This window comes from Oncorhynchus keta, chromosome 15 (genome assembly GCF_023373465.1).
Source record: "Oncorhynchus keta strain PuntledgeMale-10-30-2019 chromosome 15, Oket_V2, whole genome shotgun sequence".
In the NCBI taxonomy this organism is placed as follows: domain Eukaryota; kingdom Metazoa; phylum Chordata; class Actinopteri; order Salmoniformes; family Salmonidae; genus Oncorhynchus; species Oncorhynchus keta.
In genome coordinates, this window is record NC_068435.1 from 35,852,011 (window position 1) to 35,876,945 (window position 24,935).

At 40.6% G+C, this 24,935-nt stretch overlaps 2 protein-coding genes across 3 annotated transcripts in view; both read right to left on the minus strand.

Annotated features, from left to right (window-relative positions):
* Positions 1 to 24,935, minus strand: part of LOC118395234 (rho GTPase-activating protein 30-like) — a 77,624-nt gene that overhangs the window by 13,269 nt on the left and 39,420 nt on the right. The window lies entirely within an intron of this gene.
* Positions 143 to 4,392, minus strand: LOC127905945 (zinc finger and SCAN domain-containing protein 2-like). 2 transcript variants are annotated; one of them, XM_035788475.2, is made up of 4 exons: positions 4,045 to 4,392; positions 3,857 to 3,957; positions 3,583 to 3,697; positions 143 to 1,491 (listed from the first exon to the last, which is right to left on the minus strand). In XM_035788475.2, the coding sequence occupies exons 1-4, from the start codon at positions 4,250 to 4,252 to the stop codon at positions 401 to 403; spliced, it is 1,515 nt and encodes a 504-aa protein (XP_035644368.2). In that variant the 5' UTR covers positions 4,253 to 4,392; the 3' UTR covers positions 143 to 400. The 2 variants fall into 2 exon arrangements, with proteins under 2 accessions (XP_035644368.2, XP_035644370.2); XM_035788477.2 differs by having other exon boundaries at positions 3,564 to 3,697.

Below are 24,935 nucleotides of genomic sequence, written 5' to 3' on the forward strand. Positions count from 1 at the left end.
GCAGCAACAGAGTCAGGTGAAAATATAACTTGAGAAATCAAGTTGAGTTAACCTGACCTGATATGAGACTGTCCCCTTGTGGCAAGTGACATCCCAGAAAGACAAACACGAACTAGACAATACATCCTAAATGGCTCCTAAATGACTCTAATATATATTATTTTTAATTGAATATAAACATGTTTTTTATGATTTTGTGGTACAAATACACAATGTTACCAGTTGTAAATAGGTTGTTAAAATGAAAGTGAGGTGCAGTCAACAGTCCAAAAAAATATATAGAGAGGAAAAGCTTGTCAAAATGTCTCAAAATAACTTCTGCCTACATTTTCACATAGAAAATGTTACCAAAAAATGCTACAATTATGTTACTATTTGTTCCATCTCGTCTGAGACAACATTAAACTTTAGGGTATGCAGGTACCACATGTTGAGACACTGGACTCTCTCCTATGTGAGTTTTCTGATGTGACTTCATACTGGAGCGCCGGGTGAAGCATTTCCCACACTGTGTGCACTCGTAGGGCTTCTCCCCGCTGTGGACCACAGCATGTCTGATCAGGTTGCACTGCTTGGTGAAACTCCTGCCACACTGTTCGCAGGTGTACGGTTTCTCTCCGGTGTGACTCCGGAGGTGTTCTTTGAGCTGGCTGAAACGCTGGAAGCTCTTCCCACAGAAGGTGCAGCTGAAACGCCTCTCAGTGGTGCCGCCCGACCTCCACTGAGTCCTCATTCTCTTCACCATGTTAAAACTACTGCGACTCAGGCTGTATCCAGAGAAGGTGGAGGTGGTGGCCATGTTTGACCCTGTCATGCACTCACTCATTCTCACTGTTGCTTCTGAAGCCCTGTGCTGATGCTGCCTTGGCTGTAGAGCTAAACTATTTCCATCATTATTTGAGTTCAGCGTCTCACTGCTCTGTCCTTCTGGCATCTGTTGTCTAGTCTCATCAGCCAATGTCCTGACATGTCTTTTCATGTGTGCTGCTGCACTGAACATGTTAGCATGTGATTTCCCTCTAGAGTGAAGCGATGGTCCTACATCATCTGTCATAGTAGGTAGGGATGGGAGCCCACTGTGAGATGGAAAAATTGAGATATTCTGAGAGTACTCTTCTGCGCCATGAAAGGAGAAATCTGGGTGGCCATCAGGGTCAGTGTCTCTATCTGGATCCACAGAGGTCCACAGCTGCCCATCAGTCTCATCCATGACAAACTGGTCAGGTCCTGCCAGGGCCGTGGTCTGATCCAGCTCCTCCTCTTTCTCCTCCTTCACCATCATTATCTCTAGTGAGTCCTCATCCTCGGCTGGCTGGTGCTGCTCTGTGCTAAACACCTCTGTAGATTTGAGCCGGGGTGTGCCTGGTTCCTCTGGACCATCAGAATTGGGGCAATGTTCCACTGAGTCTTCAGAAGATATGTTGGGTTGTGAAATGAAGTCCTCATCACAGCGCTCAAAGGATTGTGGTTGCCCAGCCTTGGAACTAGAATCTAAATATTTGGGAATAAACAAAAAATAAACATTACAAATGACCCTTAACGGTTGCAAAACATGACTGCTTTAGAATTGATTGCGTGTGTACGTGCACTCCATATGCCAGAACATAAAACACTCAACACCAATGTAGCAATTTGGAACGTGCACAGGGGCGTCAGTTGGGTATGGCAGTCACTATGTCCTAGGTCAAGACTAAAATTGTAAAAGTAGGCTACCAAAAAGTAGACTTAATCATTCCAATGGCGATTAAAAAGCAACAGCTGTTTAGCACATAGATTGGCTGGCTTTAGGACCATGCGAAGCTTCCCTCAGAGAGAAGCTGCCAGCCTACCCATCAGCGTGTGCAGCAAATAGCCTACCAAATAGCTGATTGTTATGTTGCAGCGGTCAGTGAAAAGCAGTTTAATAGAAATATGCCTATCACAATATTTCAAAATACAAAATTGTAGGAAAAACATAGTTTAGAAAGCAAATGGCTATCGCTGAAAAGAGAAGACAAAGAAAAGAGGCTAGTCGGTCTCTAGTTATCAAAATTCTCAACTCCCAAATGAGCGAACAGTCTCTTCTCTTATTGGCACCAGCAGAGGGCATCGGCCCTCAGTACCACTCAAAGCTTTTTGGGGGTGAAAAATAGTGTCCTCTTACAGGCTAGATGGACAACATATTGTACAATTTGTGTCTCCCACTTTCTTCAGCCTAGATTAGATGGTTGCATTCAAGACAAGGTCATTTTTACTGATCCGTTTGTCAGTCAGCAGATTAGGCTATTTTAATTGTATTTTTTAATTTTTTATTTAACTAGACAAGTCAGTCAAGAATAAATTATTATTTACAATGACTACTAATGTGCCATATTAAAAAATGGTGTGTAGAAGTGTAGTATAATTGCATGAAATTAGTTTATAAAAGACCACATTTTTCCTCTGCAAAGAAAGGAGAAGAAATGTCTCTGATGAGACCTACTCTATGTCACTACGTGCTCAGGCATACATTGTTCAGAACGGTCTGATTTGCTAATAGTGATTGAGTTACATAAAATGATGACTATGCAATAAACTCAAGCTACTATTCCTAATGTGATATCTTACATTAGTCTGCAAATGCAAAGATAGATGCATGCAATCCTTTATTATAAAAGGTGCAATTTTATGCTGACAAAATAGCTTTCCAAACTTAAAACTCATGCGCCACCTACGGAAGTCAGCTTTTGAAGTCGCTGTCTGCATTATGCATCTATTTCATGTTGCACTGTGTGCGCCGTTCCACAAGTAAATTAGTCACTTAATGATGAGGTTGAGTTGTGGTTGATATTGTACAGTATATGCCATTTCACAGACCTTTAAACCTAATATTTAGGTGATAATTAATGGCTAGGGTCATTTTTGTTTGTTTTTGCTGTCCTTCAAGTAGCATTTTAGAGTTTTTAAATTGTGTAGAAATGCAGTAAATGGGTTTAGACTTCCACAAAAATCGTTGGAATTCCAACTCGGCAACTCGGGCCTCTTTCTAGAGCTACTACTATCCGACCTGAATTATACTGACGTCATGATTTGACCTCGTATTTTTCAGAGTTCCCAGTTGTCTTGAAAGCACCATACAACTCAAGGTACCCTTCGCCAGCTCATATCTGTGTGAAGCTGGATTCAGCTCTCTCGTCCAGGTTGAATGTGACAGCAGAGATGAGTTGCGCACTGTCGACCACGCCCCCTGACTTTGAGAAGCTCTGACACGACATGCATCAAGAACACCCATCTCATTAGTGGTGGTGAAATACACTAATTTGCAATTGACGGTCATAGCCCCACATTAAACATATGTGATGATGAGTTGAGAAGACAATCAGAAATATTGTTAGAATGTTTTTCAATTGACTCCTATAGCCCCAAATAAAAAAAGTAAACATTGGCTGTTAATTACATAATTTTTTTCACATGTTTGGGTTCACAAGAGTTTTCGGCGGTCAAAAATGTTTGGGAACCCCTGCCCCTGCCCTAGGTTAAGCTGAACTGACGCCAGTGAACACGCATACCACCACACCCACAGTCTTCCATAGACAGAGAGGTACCTCTTATGGTCACACCCACCCACTCCAGTGATCCTGAGCTCTTCCCGAGGGTCCGTTTTCCACACATCCTCTGCCATCTCCTCATCTTTGATAAGTATGGGTTCAGTCTCTGCTCTCTGCTCCACATCTGTAGGCTGTAACAGGGGACTGAGGTTATCACTCTGGGACACACCATATCTAACCCCTTTCATACCCATGAATCACACAAAAGCTGTAAATTCTCCTGATATTCCAATAACAGAATTTATCCAAGAGGTAGGGTCTCTGTAATTGTTAAAGGTGATGCATCACACCTGGGGTTGAGAGTCCTCTTCAACAGCCATTTCTCCATCTCTCCACTGTGAGTTACTCCTTTGCTTGTTCAAAACGATATTGACTGGATATGACGATCTCTCTGATGCCATGGGGTAAAATAAAATAATAATAATTGTATTCAGTCAGATATTCACATACAATATTTCATGAATAACACATCTACTACCTTTTCTCCTGACTCGTGTCTTCTTCAGCTCGCTTTCCATCATTTGACACTTCCTTTTCAGAACATCAATATCTTGCTGGCTTTGGGTCATTTCCAACCGTATAACTGCACAGCTATCATCAACACGTTTGTTAATTTCTGCCACAGCTGCTTTAGCTAATACCTCCATAATGGATAACAACTGCGACTGAAAATTACAGCTGGCCATCTTGTCTAGTCCAAATGACAGATTTCTATTCTCTGTGTGAAGTAAATAGTCTACAATTGACAAGCTAATGTGCAATATCAATACGTAATGTTGATAAATGGCAATCTCAATACGATCCTCCTCGCGTCCTCTCTTCTGGTCTCCTTCTCAAAACCCATTGAACGAAAAAGCCAGAGGTCCCGCCCCTCTGACCTTCTGATCCAATGGGTTTTGAGAAGGAGACGAGGAGAGACTACCAGAGGGACCAATTGAGATGTTCCCAATGTTTTAAGGCGGAAGATCCGTGCGCAATCGCAAACTCACTTCGGCTCAAATCGTGACGTAATATTTATTACCGTAAATATGAGACTGCAACAGCCCTTTGAAATTGGTAGAATTAGCACTGGCAAGACAAATACTATGGTCTGTCTCGTCTGCTTGTAGGGTACCCATATATTGCCCAAAAAAAGAAGACGTTTACGTTTTTGTTTTATTTTTAGTAGAAGGTGGAGTGGAATGCAGTGCAAGTTATTAACATGGATACCATACCATATTAAATGACTATAGCGGGCTATTTCATTAACTCTAAAATAGCAGCCATTTTGGTATGGTAGAAATCCAAACCAGCCTAATTGGAATGAATGGCAGTAGAGGCATAATTTACTTATGCAGGAAAATAAAAAGTAAGGGATGTAATATACGTATATCAGAAATTGTGTAATAAAATTGTCAACCTAAAATTAGAAATACAGTTTACACTGGTTTTATACAAATTTGCTGTATAAATAGCCCCTAAAATATATGTAAACAGACCAATGTCTAAATTATTGTTTTCTTGAGAAAGCTGTGAGTGCTACTTAAGCAATAAGCCCCGAGGAGGTGTGGTATTTGGCCAATATACCATGGCTAAGGGCTGTTCTTATGCACGACACAACCACAAACCCCTGAGGTGCCTTATTGCTATTATAAACTGGTTACCAATGTAATTAGAACAGTGAGAACAGTAACCCATGCCAATGGTATACAGTCAGATATACCACAGCTTTCAGCCAATCAGCATTCAGGACTCAAACCACCCAGTTTATAATATCCTTTCATGAACTGATTTCAGCCAGTGTATGGCTGTGGATTGATTGCATTGTTTGAATGGAATGTTGGCATAATTTCAAATTCATTACTTTACACAATATCTTATCACAGCACTGTCAAACCATAGTCTCAGTCGGTATTCACATAATAATAAGAAAGTCCCCTCGACCACGCTTACAAATTGGTGAAAACTAACATTCTTTCTTATTGACCCCCATTGTAAAAGAGGCAACTTCGTCGTAGATTTTTTTGTTACACAGATATAACAAATCATGCAGAAAGGCTGCTTTGTTGTTCAATGTACATGTAGCCAGGTCAAAAATCCTGACCTACGGTTTGCAATGCTACATAGGGAAGTAGAGCCTGTGACAAGAGCCCTATGGCTTCAAGCTATTAGGTGTGGGAAAGTGGGAAACGTGTTTAGTACAGACCATTTGTAACTCCATTCACTACATGTGACAGTATAGTCTGTTTGTTTGTTTGTGTTGTTGGTCTTGGCTAGCTTCACGTTCGGGTCGGTAGCTAGCTAGCTAGCTAGCTACTCACTCAAGTGGCTGCGAGCATCATTATCAGTCCTTCATGACTGGAACAAACTACAAATATCTCTGAAACTGAAAACACTTATCTCCCTCACTAGCTTTAAGCACCAGCTGTCAGAGCAGCTCACAGATTACTGCATCTGTACATAGCCCATCTATAATTTCGCCCAAACAACTACCTCTCCCCCTACTGTATTTATTTCTTTATTTTGCTCCTTTGCACCCCATTATTTATATAATATATAATATAATAATAATAATATTTATATTTCTACTTTGCACATTCTTCCACTGCAAATCTACCATTCCAGTGTTTTACTTGCTATATTGTATTTACTTCGCCACCATGGCCTTTTTTTTCTTTCCACCTTTACCTCCCTTATCTCACCTCATTTGCTCACATTGTATAAAGACTTATTTTTCTAGTGTATTATTGACTGTATGTTTGTTTTACTCCACGTGTAACTCTGTGTTGTTGTATGTGTCGAACTGCTTTGCTTTATCTTGGCCAGGTCGCAATTGTAAATGAGAACTTGTTCTCAACTTGCCTACCTGGTTAAATAAAGAATGAAAAGGGGCATGAAGAAAGCCTTACAATATAACGTTTTTCTAAGTAGTGAGAATGCTAGGGAGCAGACAATGTTGAAAAGTATTCTTTAGGCATGTTGTACTTTTCTTAAATGTAGTTTTGTAATTGACTAAAACAAGCAGACAAGTAAATAGCGTTTGAAAAAGGTTACGTTTCTGCTGTGTGCCAATGGGGTAACATAGGTAACCACAGTCCCCCCCCCACAGGCAGGATCTCCACATTCTGTCTAATACCACTAGGTCTATGATTGGCCAACTCCTTGACCAAAATGGCTGATCTTTAGACCATCAAAAGAAGGTGCATGTCCATTCTAATATTCTCATTCCTAATTCTACGTGGTTATTAATACATAAAATGCTATAGATGCATAATGCACGACGCACTGTGGTAAAATGCAAAATACAAAAACACGTTCTTCAACCATTCTTAACAACTCATGGTTTATGATCAAATATCGTCATTAATATTGTAATCTCCATTCTCATCGACACAACCTAATGAAACCATTCTGAAAATGTGGTATGGTATTTATTAAAAGATAGTAAAAGGTATATAACTTGTTTGACACACAGCTGGGGATCAAAGACAATAAACTGGTTTCATGTAAACTTCAAATAAACTTAATTTCATTATATAATTTTAACAGGGAGCAATTTTAACAGGGAGCAATTGTAACACCTTGAATTTCTACAAACATATACAAGCTAGAGTGATGAAACTCACCCAGTACATGCCCATCTGGGGTCTCCCTGCTTGAAAGTTACAGCCAAATATCTCACTAGTTTTTTTTAACCACTGGCTGTATTTTTCATATACTGCCCTGAGTATTAATGTCCAATAGTTCAAACTAGCATTATTTTCATCAGCCATGCAAGCTCCATTGTGCCTTCAGAAAGAATTCACACCCATTGACCTTTTCTACATTCCACATTCAGCCTGAATTTCATGTAGATTAAATATCATTTTTTGCCACAGGCCTACACATAGTACTGCATAATATCAAAGTGGAATTATGTTTTTTGATTTTTTTTACAAATGAATTCAAACTGAAAAGCTGAAATGTCAATAAATCAATAAGCATTGTACCCCTTTATCTGTAAGGTCCCTCAGTTGAGCAGGGAATTTCAAACAAAGATTCAACCACAAATACCACAAAAGTGTTCCAATGCCTCGCAAAGAAGGGTACCTATACATAGTTGGGAAAAAAACATTTGGATTTTGGAATCGCCCTTAGAGCATGGTGAAGTTATTAATTACTATTTGGATGATGTACAGCAGGGGTGTCAAAGTCAAATGGACGGAGGGCCAAATAAAAAATTTAGCTACAAGCCGAGGGCCGGACTGTTCGAATGTTCATTGAAAAATTTTTAAATGACGCATATAGTCTAGTGAACCTAATTGAACCTACTGAAAACCTAACAAATATATTCCAATATGATCAGATAAATAAAGCAATATTTTCTTATGGCTCTGTCAGTAATCTTTAATTTTCAACAGACACAAAAGACAAATTTCCTTTATATAAAAATCCCCATAACATGAACATTAAATGAAAGAAACCGGTATTCAAGGCACCATCAGTAGCCTATATTTTCTATTTTAGCAAAAGTAGGCTAAATTTACTTCAAAGAAAAAAACAATAATAGCAATTTTCTATCATCCACTCAACTGAAATATTTTTAAAATATAATTGGATTGAAATACAATAAAATAAAGTGCAAAAATCTATTAATCAAAAACAACACTTTGTTTAAGGAGAAGTAACATGCAGTGAAAACAAATATTAAACTTGAACTTTTAAACTTGAACTGAGTAAAAACTCTAAATATGTGATTGCACAGTAATGTTCACTTGTTTGAGGTTGAGGGTGATACTTGGTGGTGTCCCATCTTTTCCACAAGTTCATCAATGTTCGGGGTAAGGCTCTGAGCTGAGGAAATCCTCAGAATTGAGTGGAGGTGTTCAGCAGTAAGTCGACTTCTGTGTGATGTTTTGTTCAAGTTCATCAAAGAAAACAGTTGTTCACACAGGTATGTGCTGCCAAACATAGACAACGTTTGAGCAGCCTGGATGCGCAGCTGGGGCATTGTGTCGGGAGGAAACGGGCGAACTCCGCAGCACCCACTGCCGCATATTTTGCCCTCAGTGCATCATTGCATTGGAGGTCAATCAACTCCATTTGGAGGTTTGGTGGTGAGCTTTCCACGTCAACAGCAAATGGGTTACCGAGCAGTTCCAACCTGCTTTTTGTGCTTCAAAGTCAGCAAATCGGCGTCGAAAGTCAGCGGCAAGCATACCTATTTTATCAGCCAACTGTGCGCTCGGGAACGCACTGGTAGAGAGCTTCTCTTTCATGGTCTGGCAGCTGGGAAAGTGGCTCAAATTTTCTTTCCGCATCTGCGTCTCCCACAGAGTCAGTTTGGTTTTAAATGCCTTCACTGTACTGTACATATCAGAGATGACACGATCCCGACCCTGCAGCTGCAAGTTCATTGCATTCAGATGACTCGTAATGTCACACAGAAAAGCCATTTCACACAGAAACATTTCGTCTCGGAGTTGTGTTGTGTCTTTCCCTTTGCTGTCCAAGAACAGACAAATCTCCTCACGAAGCTCGAAACATCTTTGAAGCACCTTTCCCTGGCTTAGCCATCGCACCTCTGTGTGATAAGGCAAATCACCATGCTCCGTTTCTAACTCCGTCAGAAATGCCTTGAACTGGCGGTGATTCAAACCTTTGGCTCTGATAAAGTTAACTGTGCGCGTGATGATGCTCATTACATGCTCCATTTTCAAGGCTTTACCGCACAACGCTTCCTGGTGTATGATAGCTTATCATTGTGTCAGCTCACCTGTCGCGTTTTCCTCTTGCATCTTTTCCCGTATCTTCGCCACCAGTCCGCTCCTGTGTCCACACATCGCAGGTGCTCCGTCGGTTGTCAAACCCACGAGTTTTTCCCAAGGCAGCTCCATCTCATTTACACATCTTGACACCTCTTCATACAAATCATGCCCCGTAGTTGTGCCATGCATAGGACGTAAAGCCAAAAACTCCTCTGTCACGCTTAGGCTGGAGTCCACTCCGCAGATGAAAATTGACAACTGGGCAATGTCAGAAATGTCGGTGCTCTCATCCACAGCCAAGGAATATTCAATGAAATCTTTTCCCTTTTTCACAAGCTGCTCTTTTAGATTGATGGACAACTGGTCTACTCTCTCGGCAATGGTGTTTCTGCTCAGACTCACATTTAAAAAGAGTTGCCTTTTTCTGGGCAAACTTCGTCACAAACTTTAATCATGCAGTTTTTGATGAAATCCCCTCCGTAAATGGCCGGGCTGATTTAGCGATCTCTTCTGCCAAAATAAAACTGGCCTTGACAGCAGCCTGGCCTTGTGATTTGGCTTTTTTGAACAGAGCCTGTCGAGATTTGAGGCCTCGTTTTAATTCCTCTGCCTTTTGTAGCCTTTGTTCCATGTCCATATTCTTGTTTTTGTCCACGTGTTTCGTTTCATAATGTCGTCTCAGATTATACTCTTTCAGTACCGCCACACTTTCTCCACACAGAAGACACACAGGTTTTCCAGCTACCTCCGTGAACAAATACTCCGACTCCCACCTTGTTTGAAACCCCGGTTCTCAGTGTCCACCTTCCGTTTTGCCATTTTTGATGGGTATCTGAAAGTTAATTTTACTGTGATGCTGACAACTGCTGTGCCAATAAATATTGAAATGAAGCAGCCTACTGCTCGGTGCGTCACCGTTGCATTGTGGGAAATGTAGTATTGGTGCGTGTAAAAGATCTGCGGGCTGCCGGCTTGCTGCGGTCTGCGGGCCGGTTCTAATAATAAATCAAGATCATCCCAGGGGCCGTAAAAAACCTTCTCGCGGGCCGGATGTGGCCCGCGGGCCTTGACTCTGACATATGTGATGTACAGTATGTATTCAAAAGAATATGGACACCTCTTCAAATTAGTGGATTCAGCTATTTAAGCCACACCCATTGCTGAAGAGCTCAGTGACTTTCAACGTGGCACCGTCATAGGATGCCACCTTTCCAACAAGTCAGTTTGTCATATTTCTGCCCTTCTAAAGCTGCACCGATCAACTGTAAGTGCTGTTATTGTGAAGTGGAAACGTCTAGGAGCAACAATGGCTCAGCCGCGAAGTGGTAGGCCGCACAAGCTCACAGAATGGGACCACTGAGTGCTGATGGGCGTAAAAATTGCCTGTCCTCATTTGCAACACTCACTTCCGAGTTCCAAACTGCCTCTGGAAGCAACATCAGCACAAGAACTGTTCACAGGGAGCTTCTTGAAATGGGTTTCCATAGCCGAGCAGCCGGTTACAAGCATAAGAACACCAAGCACAATGCTAAGTGTCGGCTAGAGTGGTGTAAAGCTCTTCACCATTGGTCTCTGGAGCAGTGGAAACTTGTTCTCTGGAGTGATGAATCATGCTTCACCATCTGGCAATCCGACGGACAACTCTGGGTTCCGCGGATGCCAGGAGACCTGCCCCAATGCATAGTGACAACTGTAAAGTTTGGTGGAGGAGGAATAATGGTCTGGGGCTGTTTTTCATGGTTTGGGCTAGGCCCCTTAGTTCCAGTGAGGGGAAATCTTAACGCTGCAGCATACGTGATACTCTAGATTATTCCGTGCTTCCAACTTTGTGGCAACAGTTTGGGGAAGGCCCTTTCTTGTTTCAGCATGACAATGCCCTGTGAACAAAGCGAGATCTATAGAGAAATGGTTTGACGACATCGATGTGGAAGAACTTGACTGGCCTGCACAGAGCTCTGATCTCAACCCCATCAAAGACCTTTGGGATGAATTGGAATGCCGACTATGAGCCAGGCCTAATCGCCCAACATCAGTGCCGACCTCACGAATGCTTGTGGTTGAATGGAAGCAAGTCCATGCAGAAATGTTTAAACATCAAGTGGAAAGCTTTCCCAGAAGAGTGGAGGCTGTTATTGCAGCAAAGGGGGACCAACTCCATATTGATGTTTATGATATTGGAATGAGATGTTCGACGAGCAGGTGTCCACTGTTCACATACTTTGGTCATGTAGTGTATCAAACCACCTAGTCACTACAAAGATACAGGCATCCTTCCTAACTCAGTTGTTGGAGAGAAAGGAAACCGCTTAGGGATTTCACCATGAGGCCAATGGTGACTTTAAAATAGTTACAGAGTTTAATTGATGTGATAGGAGAAACTGAGGATGGATCAACAACATTGTAGTTACTCCACAATATTAACCTAATTGACAGAGTGAAAAGAAGGAAGCATGTATAGAATAAAAATATTCAAAACATTAATCCTGTTTCCATCAAGGCACTAAATTAATACTGCAAAAAATGTGGTGAAGCACATGGGTCAGTCTGCTTTCCACCAGACACTGGAAGATGAATTCACCTTTCAGCGGGACAATAACCTAAAACACAAGGACAAATCTACACTGGAGTTGCTAACCAAGAAGACAGTGAATGTTCCTCAGTGATCAAGTTACAGTTTTGGCTTAAACCTACTTGAAAATCTATGGCAAGACCTGAAAATGGTTGTCTAGCAATGATCAACAACCAATTTCAAGCTTGAAGAAACGTGAAAATAATAAATAGGCAAATGTTGCACAATCCAGGTGTGGAAAGCTCTTAGATACTTACCCAGAAATACTCACAGCTTTAATCACTGCCAAAAGTGCTTCGACAAAATATTGACTCAGGGGTGTGAATACTTAGATGAGATATTTCTGTATTTCAATAAAGTATGCAAACATTTCTAAAAATATGTTTTATCTTTGTTGTTATGGGGAATTGTGTGTATGTAGATGGATGAGGGAAAAACATTGACATGAATGACGTGGCACTTGTTGTCTCTTACTAGGCACATGAGGTTTTGTCATGACTGCTGGGTTGGGTGCAATGGTAATGCAGTGTTAAAATTACCCTGAGCCAAGCAGCCGAATGAAACAAGTGATTTTAACTTTAAGATTGTATGAATTATACATAACTTATACAAATTCAACTTTAAATAGACTTTGGGTCCTGTAGAGTGCTAAATAAGTTGTAAGCAGATATGATCTGGGCGCCATAAGACTATTCTGGGCCCGGTTTCCCAAAAGCATTTTAAGGCTAAATTAATATTTCTAACAATGAACTTAGCCTTAAGATACTTTTGGAAAACCAGGCACAGATGATTTCGAGAGGAACCGAACGGTCATGCACAAACATGGGTGTTACCGTAATTATTGTCTATCATAATATAATTCAAAAACATTAATATTTTTGAAGTTAAGTGGATTCTTTTTTAAATATTTTTTTTAGGTGTTACGTTTGGCTCCAGCTACTGTTACAATTGCCTCTGGCACAGGGGCAAATGTAACGTCTGGACATTTCTGATTAAAATCACTATTGTGATCCGACCATCTTACGTACAGTACAGACATATAAACGGTATGAATGATTAGGAGACCGATGTAAAGTTAATAAATAAAAGATTACTGGCCTAGTTAAAGTGATCGCTGAGCAATAGATCAAAAGACTAAACTGTAACAATTGCCCACAGTCTCCCCTAACTATTGCATAGTACATGCATTATAGCTGATTTACACACAGGTGGCAAAATATCTCTATTTTCATGTCATCCTACCAAAGCACCGGTTCCACTCCAAATACCAATGCCATTTAGCAAACTCCAGGCATTTACATTTGTTGGATGACATGCAAATAAAATACACAAGCAGAAAATAACACCATTCTGTACAATATGGTGATGAATCTTTGAAGTTATGGAGCTATTTTGCTTCCACTGGTCCTGAGGCCCTTGTTAAGGTGCACGGCATCATGAACTTTACCCAGTCAAGGTTGTGAGGACTCTCTGGAGGTAATAATAAAATACAATTAATAATCAAAAAACAAGCATGGAAATTGGAAGATTGCATGATCAAAAAAATACAGTATACAGACACAAACTCACCAGACTGTTTGGACCTCAAACACAGCCAGTTATCCAGTAACTATGACAGCGTGGCAGACGTAGATAAATGCACACACCTGAGAAGGTTTGGAGCCCAAACTATTTATTTATTTAACTAGGCAAGTCAGTTAAGCACAAATTCTTATTTATAATGACAGCCTAGGAACAGTGGGTTAACTGCCTTGTTCAGGGGCAGAACAACAGATTTTTACCTTGTCAGCTCGGGAATTCGAACAAGCAACCTTTCAGTTACGGGCCCAATGCTCTAACCACTAGGCTACCTGCCGCGAGGTTCCAGGCATGCATATTGATGTTTGAGGAATAAGAAGCTATCTTGTCAAGGTGATGCTTCAGGAATTCTAGAGTTCTGAGAAACCATAGGGAGGGAAAAGGAACAGAAAGAGAGGGAAGTAGGTTTTATTCTGTAGAGAGTGTTTGAAAACAGTTTAAACTATTGGAGAAAAACTATAAAATGGCTAAATGTACAGCCCCAAGGCAACAGTTAACATGTCTTCCCCTACGAATGATGCAGGCAAGACGCAAAAATGTTTCTTCAAAATCGAGCCAGTGCTGTCTGAGATATCACGTGTGACTAATTTACAGACACAGAGTCACAGTCCCCTCCCCGATTTTATTGTGGGGGACAACGATAGGCTGGGCAGCACCACCTATGGGATATTTTTGGTTGAGATGGAGACGTGAATCCAACATATCAATTATTAATTTGTAAACAACTTGGAATTAAAGCCAGACTAGGTCTGGCAACTATGTGTGTGTTCTCTACACCTGTTCGCTCCTCTCCTTGTAGGCGTTACAGACGCTCCCCACCAATTGGCTGCAACCCTTTTGGGCTCCAGAGTGGCGCAGCAGTCTAAGGCACTGCATCTCAGTGCTAGAGGCAGCACTACAGACCCTGGTTTGATCCCAGGCTGTATCACAACCGCCCATAATCGGGAGTCCCTTAGGATGGCGCACAATTGGCACAGCGTCATCCGGGTTAAGGGAGAGTTTGGCTGGGGTAGGCCGTCATTGTAAAATAAGAATTTGTTCATAACTGACTTGCCTAATTTAATAAATAAACACAAATGTATAATTTAGTGTACCCTGTACACACAACCCATGTGGAGTTACTGGTCCCTGGCAGCTTTTGTAACTGTCGATCTGTGGTCAAGAATGACAAGTCCATCTCATCCTATGCTGCCTTTCAGTCGCGTGACTTTTGGCCCTGATAGAGAACGAATCACGCCAGAGAACACTGCTATTCCAGCTGCTCTCTCTTCATCTGACTTCGCTTTCTCTCATAATCCGAGAGCATTTGGTCATCGCAGGGGTGGAACAGGGCTACTCTTTTCACCGCTTTCCTCTCACACTCACCTGTCCATCTCCTCATTTGAATTCCATGCTGTCACTGTCACTTGTCCACTCAAGCTTAATATTTTTGTCCTCTATCGCTCCTCAAGTGCCCTTAGAGTGTTCCTCAATGAGCTTGATCCCTTGATAAGCTAATTTCTTCCTGATGACGACTCACCGCTCTCCGTACTTGGCGACTTTAACCTCCCGATGTCTGCCTTCAATTTATTTATTTCTTTCCCCTCCATGCCTCTTTGGACCTCACCCTTTCCCAGTCCACTCCCATGGCAGGCAATACACTTGACCTCATCTTTACTAGAGGCTGTTCGCCTACTTATCTCACTACAACCCCCTCCAGGTCTCTGATCACTACTTTTTTTCCTTTTGTGTCTCCCTCTCCTCTAACACTAGCAACTCAGCCCCTACCTAGATGGCCATGAGCTGTCGCAATCGTCGCTCGCTCTCCCACTAGTCTCCCCTATTCTACCCTATCATCTCTCCCTTTTGCTAAATCCTTCTCCCTCCTGTCTATTTGACCCTACTCTCCTCCCTTTCCGCATCATTTGACATCATTGTCCCCTTTCCTCCCGGCTGGCTCGGCTATTCACTCCTGCTCCGTGGCTGGGTGACTCATTGCGACCTTACAGAACAGGGCTGCAGGCAGCTGAGCGAAAATGGAGGAAAACGAAACTTCCAGAGAACCTTTCATCCTTTTACTCCATCCTCTCTATCTATGCATCCTCTTCTAAAGCTACTTTCTATCACTCTAAATTTCAATCCTCTAACCCTAGGAAACCATTTTAAATCTTCTCCTCCCTCAATCCTCCACCCCATTCCACTTCCCTCTCTGTGGATGACTTTGTCAACCACTTTGAAAAGAAGGTTGACGACATCCGCTCCTCATTCACTCAGCTAGTCTCACTCATTCAGAACTACCCTATGCCTTGAACTCTTTCTCCCTTCTCTCTCCAGCTGAAATACTGTGGCTAGTGAGGTCTGGCCACCCAACAACCTGCCCATTTGACCCCATACCCTTCTCCAGACCTTCTCCCATTCCTCACTTCCCTCATCATTGGTTGCGTCCCCTCTGACTTCAAAATGGCCCGAGGCGCTCCGCTCATCAAGAAACTAACACTTGACTCCTGATGTCAAAAATTACAGACCGATATCCCTTCTTTCTTTTCTTTCCAAAACACTTGAGCATTCTGTCTCTGAACAACTCTCGCTATCTCTCTCAGGACGGTCTTCTTGACCCTAAACAGTCAGGCTTCAAGACGGGTCACTCAACCAAAACTGCTCTTCTCCACACTCCCAAAGCTGGCTCTCTCGCCTCCTGTATTTGGGTGTGTTGACAACCAAACACAATTCAATATCACGTTTGAAATACAATAAATAGCCTATTAACTTGTTGATAAGTTAACAAATGATATGTTGGATTCACATCTCAAACAAAAATAAAAGTTAAAGAATGGAGTTAAGCCAGTGGCTCAGATGGAACTATCCAAGCAGGTATAGTACATATCCTTTAACCAAGAATATCTCTTGTTATATGCTGCTGTGTTTTCTAACCTGATACAAACTTGTCTTTGTGGGACTTAAAACTGGGCATATAGCTAAGGTCCCTTTGGTTGCGAACGAAGCATGTGACATCCCATGGGATTACTATCTACAGAATGTCACATGTATGGAAACTTGCAGAAAGGAGCACATTATAGTGTTTGCTGTTGTGAATGCAGTTGGATGGTTGAGCCCTCGGGCTATCCATCTCATGCCATCTTAAATCTGTAAATACAACTAATTGCCTTTTATACACTATCTGCTGACTGCCACATATACAAAAAGGATGTGCTTCTCTATAAAAGCTGAGAACCGACACTGTTCATTGAGCTTTCAACTATGCATGGTTGATTCTCAATATTTTGCATATCTTATAAAAGTGGTGTTTAAAAGAATCTGCAGTTTCGCTCTTCCTATAGAATTGCTACCACAATTTGGCGACGAGGATGGGATGCTAACTCCACTTGCTGATTGCTCCTAAGGAGACCGAAGTTAACTGCACAAGGGAGCTCACACTCCGACTAACGGAGCAGGTGGGACCCTCCTCGGACCTGCCGGGAGTGTCAGTGAGTGGATACGCCATTCCTAACAGACAAAATAAATTCAGGGTGAGACTGATTTTCTTTTAAACATCATAGAAAATCATGTTCTAAGAACAGGTTGTGCACATTATGTAATTATTGTAGCAAAGGCATCCCCAGTTAGAAACTTTGTTGTAGCAGAGTTATTTCTGAATAGGGGAAGTCCAAGAAGTAATTCTAGGGCAAACATCCTGTTGAAGCAGGGTGATCTCCAATTGGAATAATTATGTTGAAGCAGACGTATCCTGGTTAGAGACAGGGGTTGCGATTCTCTGTTCAAGCAGCTATGGGGATGATATGACACGGTTATGAGTTATGTGATTCCAGGGCACAATCCTGAGATAGAAAAAATGTAATATTCCTGCAGGTAAATATATATATAAATAAAAAATTAAGAAATAAAGAAACAAAAAATGTACATAAATATTGTAAAAGAAAATGTATTAGTGTATTAGTCAGTGTACTGGTAAAATACTTGGTTATGACTGGGAAACCAGCTATAAATATAAACACTACAACATTTTAAATTACATAAAGTAATTCAAAGTTATTTTTACTATTTTAAAATTATTTAAAAAAGTAAGACGTTCCTAACCAGTGTTTGTTTTGTGTGTTTGTTTTTGTTTCCTGAGTGTGTGTGTATTGAGAAGAGATTTATATTGTGGACGGGCAATGGACCCTATCAAGCCCAACTGGCTGCACTGTGTGATTGAATAAATTTACACATTCTCCAGGGGCATCATTTATGAAATGGACTTACGATCAATTTTGATCTTAAGTATGACTTACGCAGAAAAACACGTATAAGAAGTTATTTATAAAACCTTACTTTGACGTGTATGGCTATTCTTTTTTTCCCTTGCAGTTTAAGGTCAGACCATTTCTTTTTCACATCAGCCATAGTTCTGTCTTGCTGCCCCACCTCGTTCACTGCAGCGGCAACACACTCCCAAGCTACCTGTTTGGCTTTGTTTGTCAACCCACTATTTAGTCCACTGAATAATATGTGTTGCCTGTCTTCAATCTCCTCTACCATTGCCGTGACCTCGTCTTCCAAAAAGTTTGCTTTTCTCTTTTGGTCCATGGCTATTCCTGACTGAACCCGCATTCTATAAAAGGGAAATCACTGATTGTAAGGCACGTTCAGGTACCGTCAATTTTAAGTTAATTTGAGATTTATAGATCACAGTTGCGTAAATTACAAATGGGCTTCTTAGAACCTGCGTAATAAAGTTTTTTTAATGCTCAGTATCTTTTATGAATCAAATGTAAGCACACCGTCAGAAATTATCTTACAACTAAGTTCAAGTATAAATCTAAGATTTTTTAAATAAATGAGGCCCCAGTAATATATTCAAACGTTGCAGTATTGGATCAAAACCGTTACCAATTAAAAGGCACAAATACCATAGCTACTCAGGTATCACTACCTTAGAAAATAGTTAAATTGGCAAATATTAGTGCCGTGAGTGAGTAAATCTAAACACTAAGGCCACGGCCAGGAAGATGTAAACTATAGCAAAACCACATAGGCATTAAAAGAAGCGATAGAGTATTCTACGATTTCGGCTCGAATATGAAAAAATCCAATCATGGACAAAATTGGGCAGCATTTCCCTGCTGAGGGGAAATATGCGAGAGCGGATACAAATTCATTGCTTTAAATAATTATGATAAATTGTTACGCTATCCTTATGAACCGCATAGCATATCATTACAGCAGTATGTACCGGTAATATACAGTATGTTAGCTAGCTACCTAACATTAGTTGGCTACTAATATATCGAACCTGCCAGTATACTAAACTATATGCTAACCAGCGTTTATTGACTTGATTATTTACGTTATTCTCACCTTAGCTAAATGGTATAGTCGTTGTGCGTTCCCAATTGATATTGTTAAAACGGGTGCTTCGTATATTTGCTCTGGCTATCTCCTCCGATTTCAGAACTAAATGTACTGAATGTACCAGAGCGCAGAAAAACTGACCTATTTACGAATGTTCAACACTCGTTGAATATGGCATGTGTCAGTAAACATCAGGGGAAAATAATGTACAGCTAGTCAAGCCGAACCAGCTCTGCTAGGGTGAGTAGTATGGTCAGAGTGACCAGTTCTCTTATTTGTGTCTGGAAGTAAGCTAGCAAGCTAGCCATCTTTAGCATGTTAGCTTGGATGCCTTTGTGAGGTCAGAGAGCTTGTATCTACCCTGCTCCTTGGCCAGAGCAGGCAGTGTACGCTCTGAACAGTCTGAATTTCCAAAACAACCAAAGTCTTAAAATGTCTAACTAGTAATTTGTTATGCTAACAAGCGGCTGCATAGCAACAGCATCAACCTCCGGTAGACAAGCGAAGCTCAACTGTTTGTTACCGATTGTTTACAGTATACTAAAATTCATTATGAAGTATGAAGCATGTAGTATACAGTATATTAGTATGGGTATTCGAAAACAGTATATTGATAAAATGTGTACGTATGTTTTAATTGCAGGTTTGAAAGCTGTTATCAACATGGATATTGATGGGGTAGCAGAAAAATACCGATACATAGTGTATAGGGCCATTGGTCATTCGAAAATTGATTGTAGGGTGATTGAGTGCAACATTTACAACAGGAAAAGTATTATATTTAGTGGGGATACTGGCAGAATCGGCAGCGATACGACTACTACCCATGTCTTTGAACAAGGGACCAGTAACAATACCCAGATAATTTTACATGGCGATGGGTTTGGAACTAATTTTGGGGTTGGATAATCCAAAGACAGTGGATTCTAAAAAGGTAATATAATACATTTGGCAGTATATATGGGCAAGAGCGATGTTTCCAAATAGTCAAACTTTGTAGCACGCTGCATTTCATCTAACTATACTGTCCAATTTACAATTTTGAGAAGCGTGCACAGTTATGAACATAAAGTTATTAATAAACCAATTAGGCACATTTGGGCAGTTTAATTAAAAATAAATAAAAGTACAATGGTTCATTGGATCAGACTAAAACTTTGCACATAGACTACTGCCATCTAGTGGCCAAAATCTAGATTGCACCTGGGCTGGAATAATACATTATTGCCTTTCTCTTGCATTTCAAAGATGATTGTACAAAAAAAAACTGTTTTTTTTCTTTGTACTTTCTTTTACCAGATCTAATGTGTTATATTCTACTACATTCATTTCACATTCACAGACTTCAAGGTGTTTCCTTTCAAATGGTATCAAGAGTATGCATATCCTTGCTTCAATGCCTGAGCTATAGGCAGTTAGATTTGGGTATGTCATTTCATTGGACTAAGTCTCAACCTAATTTCCACTGGGATTCTCTGCCTCTAACCCTATTACAGGGCTGAGTCACTGGCTTACAGGTGCTCTTTCATGCCGTCCCTAGGAGGGGTGCGTCACTTGAGTGGGTTGAGTCACTGATGTGATCTTCCTCTCTAGGTTTCTTCCTAGGTTTTTGCCTTTCTAGGGAGTTTGTCCTAGCTACCGTGCTTCTACACCTGCATTGCTTGCTGTTTGGGGTTTTAGGCTGGGTTTTTGTACAGCACTTTGAGATATCAGCTGATGTCCGAAGGGCTATATAAATACATTTGATATAAATAAATTTGATTAATAGAAAATGACTTACATGCATTTTCATTAAACTAGCATTAACATGAGGAAACAGAGGGTAGAGGAAAGACTCTTACGCATATTACATTACAATTGTGAGGAGTTAAGACTACTCAATCATTAGTTAACTACACATGGTTGATGAAATTACTAGTTTATCTAGCGTGTCCTGCGTTGCATATAATCGATGCAGTGCGTATTCGCGAAAAAGGACTGTCTTACTCCAATGTGTACCTAACCATAAACATTAATGCCTTTCTTAAAATCAATACACAAGTATATATTTTTAAACCTGCATATTTAGTTAATATTGCTAACCTGGCTTGTTGCGAACTCTGTGAAGACTATTTCTTCCTAACAAAGACAGCCAATTTAGCCAATCGTGGGATGATTTAACAAAAGCACATTTGCGAAAAAAGCACAATGGTTGCACGACTGTGCCTAACCATAAACATCAATGCCTTTCTTAAAATCAATACACAGAAGTATATATTTTTAAACCTGCATATTTTGCCAAAATAAATCCAGGTTAGCAGGCAATAATAACCAGGTGAAATTGTGTCACTTCTCTTGCGATAATTGCCAGAATTTTACATAATTATGACATAACATTGAAGGTTGTGCAATGTAACAGGAATATTTAGACTGATGGATGCCACCCGTTAGATAAAATACGGAACAGTTCCGTATTTCACTGAAAGAATAAACGTCTTGTTTTCGAGATGATAGTTTCCAGATTCGACCATATTAATGACCTAATGCTCGTATTTCTGTGTGTTATTATGTTATAATTAAGTCTATGATTTGATAAAGCAGTCTGACTGAGCGATGGTAGGCACCAGCAGGCTCGTAAGCATTCATTCAAACAGCACCTTTGTGCGTTTTGCCAGCAGCTTGTTGCTGTGCTTCAAGCATTGAGCTGTTTATGACTTCAAGCCTATCAACTCCTGAGATTAGGCTGGTGTAACCGATGTGAAATGGCTAGCTAGTTAGCAGGGTGCACGCTAATAGCGTTTCAAACGTCACTCGCTCTGAGACTTGGAGTGGTTGTTCCCCTTGCTCTGCAAGGGCCGCGGCTTTCATGGAGCGATGGGTAACGCTGTTTCGAGGGTGGCTGTTGTCGATAAGAATATAAGAATAGGCACTTTAGTATTGCCAGTGTAACAGTATAGCATCCGTCCCTCTCCTCGCCCCTACCTAGGCTCGAACCAAGACCACATCGACAACAGCCACCCTCGAAGCAGCGTTACCCATCGCTCCACGAAAGCCGCGGCCCTTGCAGAGCAAGGGGAACAACCACTCCAAGTCTCAGAGCGAGTGATGTTTGAAACGCTATTAGCGTGCACCCTGCTAACTAGCTAGCCATTTCACATCGGTGCATGGTCCTGTTACATCCAATAGTCAAAGGTACATGAAATATACCTTAATCGTATAGAGAGAAATTGTCCTATATATCCTATAATAACCTCAACCTAAAACTTCTTCCTGTTAAAAGGAACCACCAGCTTTCATATGTTCTCATGTTCTGAGCAAGGAACTTAAACATTAGCTATTTTACATGGCACATATTGCACTTTAACTTTCTTCTCCAACACTTTGTTTTTACATTATTTAAACCAAATTGATTTCATTTTATTTGAGGCTAAATTGATTTTATTGATGTATTATATTCAGTTAAAATAACTGTTCATTCAATATTGTTGTAATTGTCATTTTTACAAAAATAATAACAATAATAATTTAAAGAAAATTGTCCGATTATCTGCTTTTTTGGTCCTCCAATAATCGGTATCAGCGTTGAAAAATCATAATCGGTCGACCTCAAGTAATTTGGACAGTCATTTGAAAGGTTCAGACAATTTGAGCGACACAACTCAAAGGCGAAAATCCATTAAAGCTAAAATAATGGAATTCATTGCCCTTGACAATCAACTGTTCTCTGTCGTGGGTGATGTTGGCTTTTGCCGACTGGTCGAGCACCGGTACATACTACCAAATGCGCTATTTTTCAGATGTTGCCCCCTGTTACACAGTAATAGCGTCACTGCTATTTGCTTCACGACATACATACAATGGAATGTCGTTTGGGTCTTTGTGTGTCAAAGATACAGTAGCACTGTCAAAGCTGTACAAAATAGTCTGCAAACAAGCAAACACCGCCACGAACGATGTGTTTAGAATACCGCGTTGGTAATAAAGCACCATTGTTCGACCACAACTCCTGGGGTAGCTAGCTTTAGGTTGGTACCTAGCTAGCACCAATTCAACCTGCCTGAAAATAATGATTAATAAATCATTTCATTATTCTTAGAAATGATTTAGGAATCCTTGTGAGTAAGTATTACCTAGGTTGCCACTTGTTGTTCACCTATTGAAATTGAACTTCAGTTCATGAAAAAAATAGCTAGCCAGCTACTTAACCCTGTTGCCCAAAGCAAACAATCAGCCAGCCAGCTTCATCTGGCTAGTGATACTCGCCCGGACATGGTTGTGTTGTGAAGCTAGCAACAATAAGGATTAGGCACAACAGTGGAATTTGCGGTTTCTTTCCAAATAAGTGTCATTGACAGTGATGCAAATTAATACAAATAGTAGAATTATGCCATACTTTATTTTGAAGGCTAACCGCAAAGTCCACTATTGTGGCTAATCCTTATTGTGGCTAGCTTCACATAGATGGGTGCGACCACCATTAATCAAATAAGAACTGTCTTATAAACTAGAGTTATTTTAGATGACACCTAGCTATATAGTTAGCTAGCTAACTATAGCTACTGAAACAGATTGTCGTGTTATTTGACATGTATCTTTTTTGACATGCAAAGGTCCAAACGGCATTCCATAGAAATCCTGGTTGAGAATGCAACGACTGAACAAATGAACAACGAAACAGCAAGTAAGTGAAAGACATAGGTTTTGATTATGTTTTGCTGGTAATGGGGACATACGTAAATGCCAACAAAATTACTTTTTGGTCAGTGTGGTGTGTGTGTAACCTTTATTTAACTAGGCAAGTCAGTTAAGAACAAATTCTTATATACAATGACGGCCCGGATGACGCTAGGCAAATTGTGAGCCGCCCTATTGTATTCCCAATCACGGCCAGATGTGATACAGCCTGGATTCGAACCAGGGACTGTAGTGACGCCTCTTGAACTGAAGTGCGGTGCCATAGGCCGCTGCGTCCGTGTGTGTGTGTGTTAACTATTTAACTGTACTAGAATGCTTAACGCCGCTAAAACAACAGGTATCGGTATTAAATCTTGTCCATGTTCCTACCAGTACAACAGCAGCATGAAATACGTTTTGACCGGATCGCTCTCCATGCTCACTCCATGTGGACTCATGTCGCACTCCTGAGAGACTAAGCATGAGAGAAAAGGCAGTTGATAGCTTCGACTGGATGCTGTACAGGTTGCTCGGAAGCACAAGGTCGGAAGTGAACGCCATTTCTTCAGCCGGTTAGGGTGGTTAAGGTTCACACTGTTCTTGACCATCAATTTATCTCTTCCATGCATCTAAACACCATCTGTGGTCAACTTCGCCATGACCTCTAAAGAGGACAAACCAAAACAAATGTTAAGCCATTTTTTATTCAGAAAACTACCGTATGACAAATTATAACCTTCCCAATTTTCTTAATACAATATTCCTAAAACAAATGTCAAAGAGAATAAGAATACACAGTCTAAACCATTTTCCCCAAATTGGCTAATACTAACCTTATCATCTTGGCGATCTCACTGAAAGTTACTGGGTCAGGGAGTCAGAGGGACAATCCTTGGGGAGACATTCTGACAATACAGCAGACGCAATCTGATGAGATTTGCTATGGAAGCAAGGCAACAGCAATACACTTCTTCATATTAAACTAGAGGTGGGAAAAAATGTTCTTCCTTTCATAGGCAGACATGTGAAGAAACACATTTACATATTTACCAAAGGCTACCTGTTAAATCAAAAACTAACAAATTAGAATAACAAATCTAATTTAAATTTTAACTCTTCATAACTCCATAAGGAAATAATTGTATCCTATAAGGTAATGGTAAAATAGACTAGACAGGTGTCCCTCATTCAGGGCAGCACTTTCTCGTGTTCCGAATCACACAGGACTATTGCTAAATTATAAACTTCTGCCTAATTATTAGTGTTTACGTAGCCAATTTAAATCTCAGGCCTCACCAAGAAGTCAGAACAAAGGTCATAGGTCAATCAGCCCTAATAAGTATTTTCTTTCCCTGTTCTTCCAAACATTTCAAATAGTTCCATCATTCTGCTTACCTGGTTTACAACCTAATTAAAAAAGACCACACATAATAAATCAAACAGGGTACTAACACCACTTAACAAATATTCATAACGGGTGAGTTGTGTGTGTGTGGTGAAAGGAAGGGCAAAAAC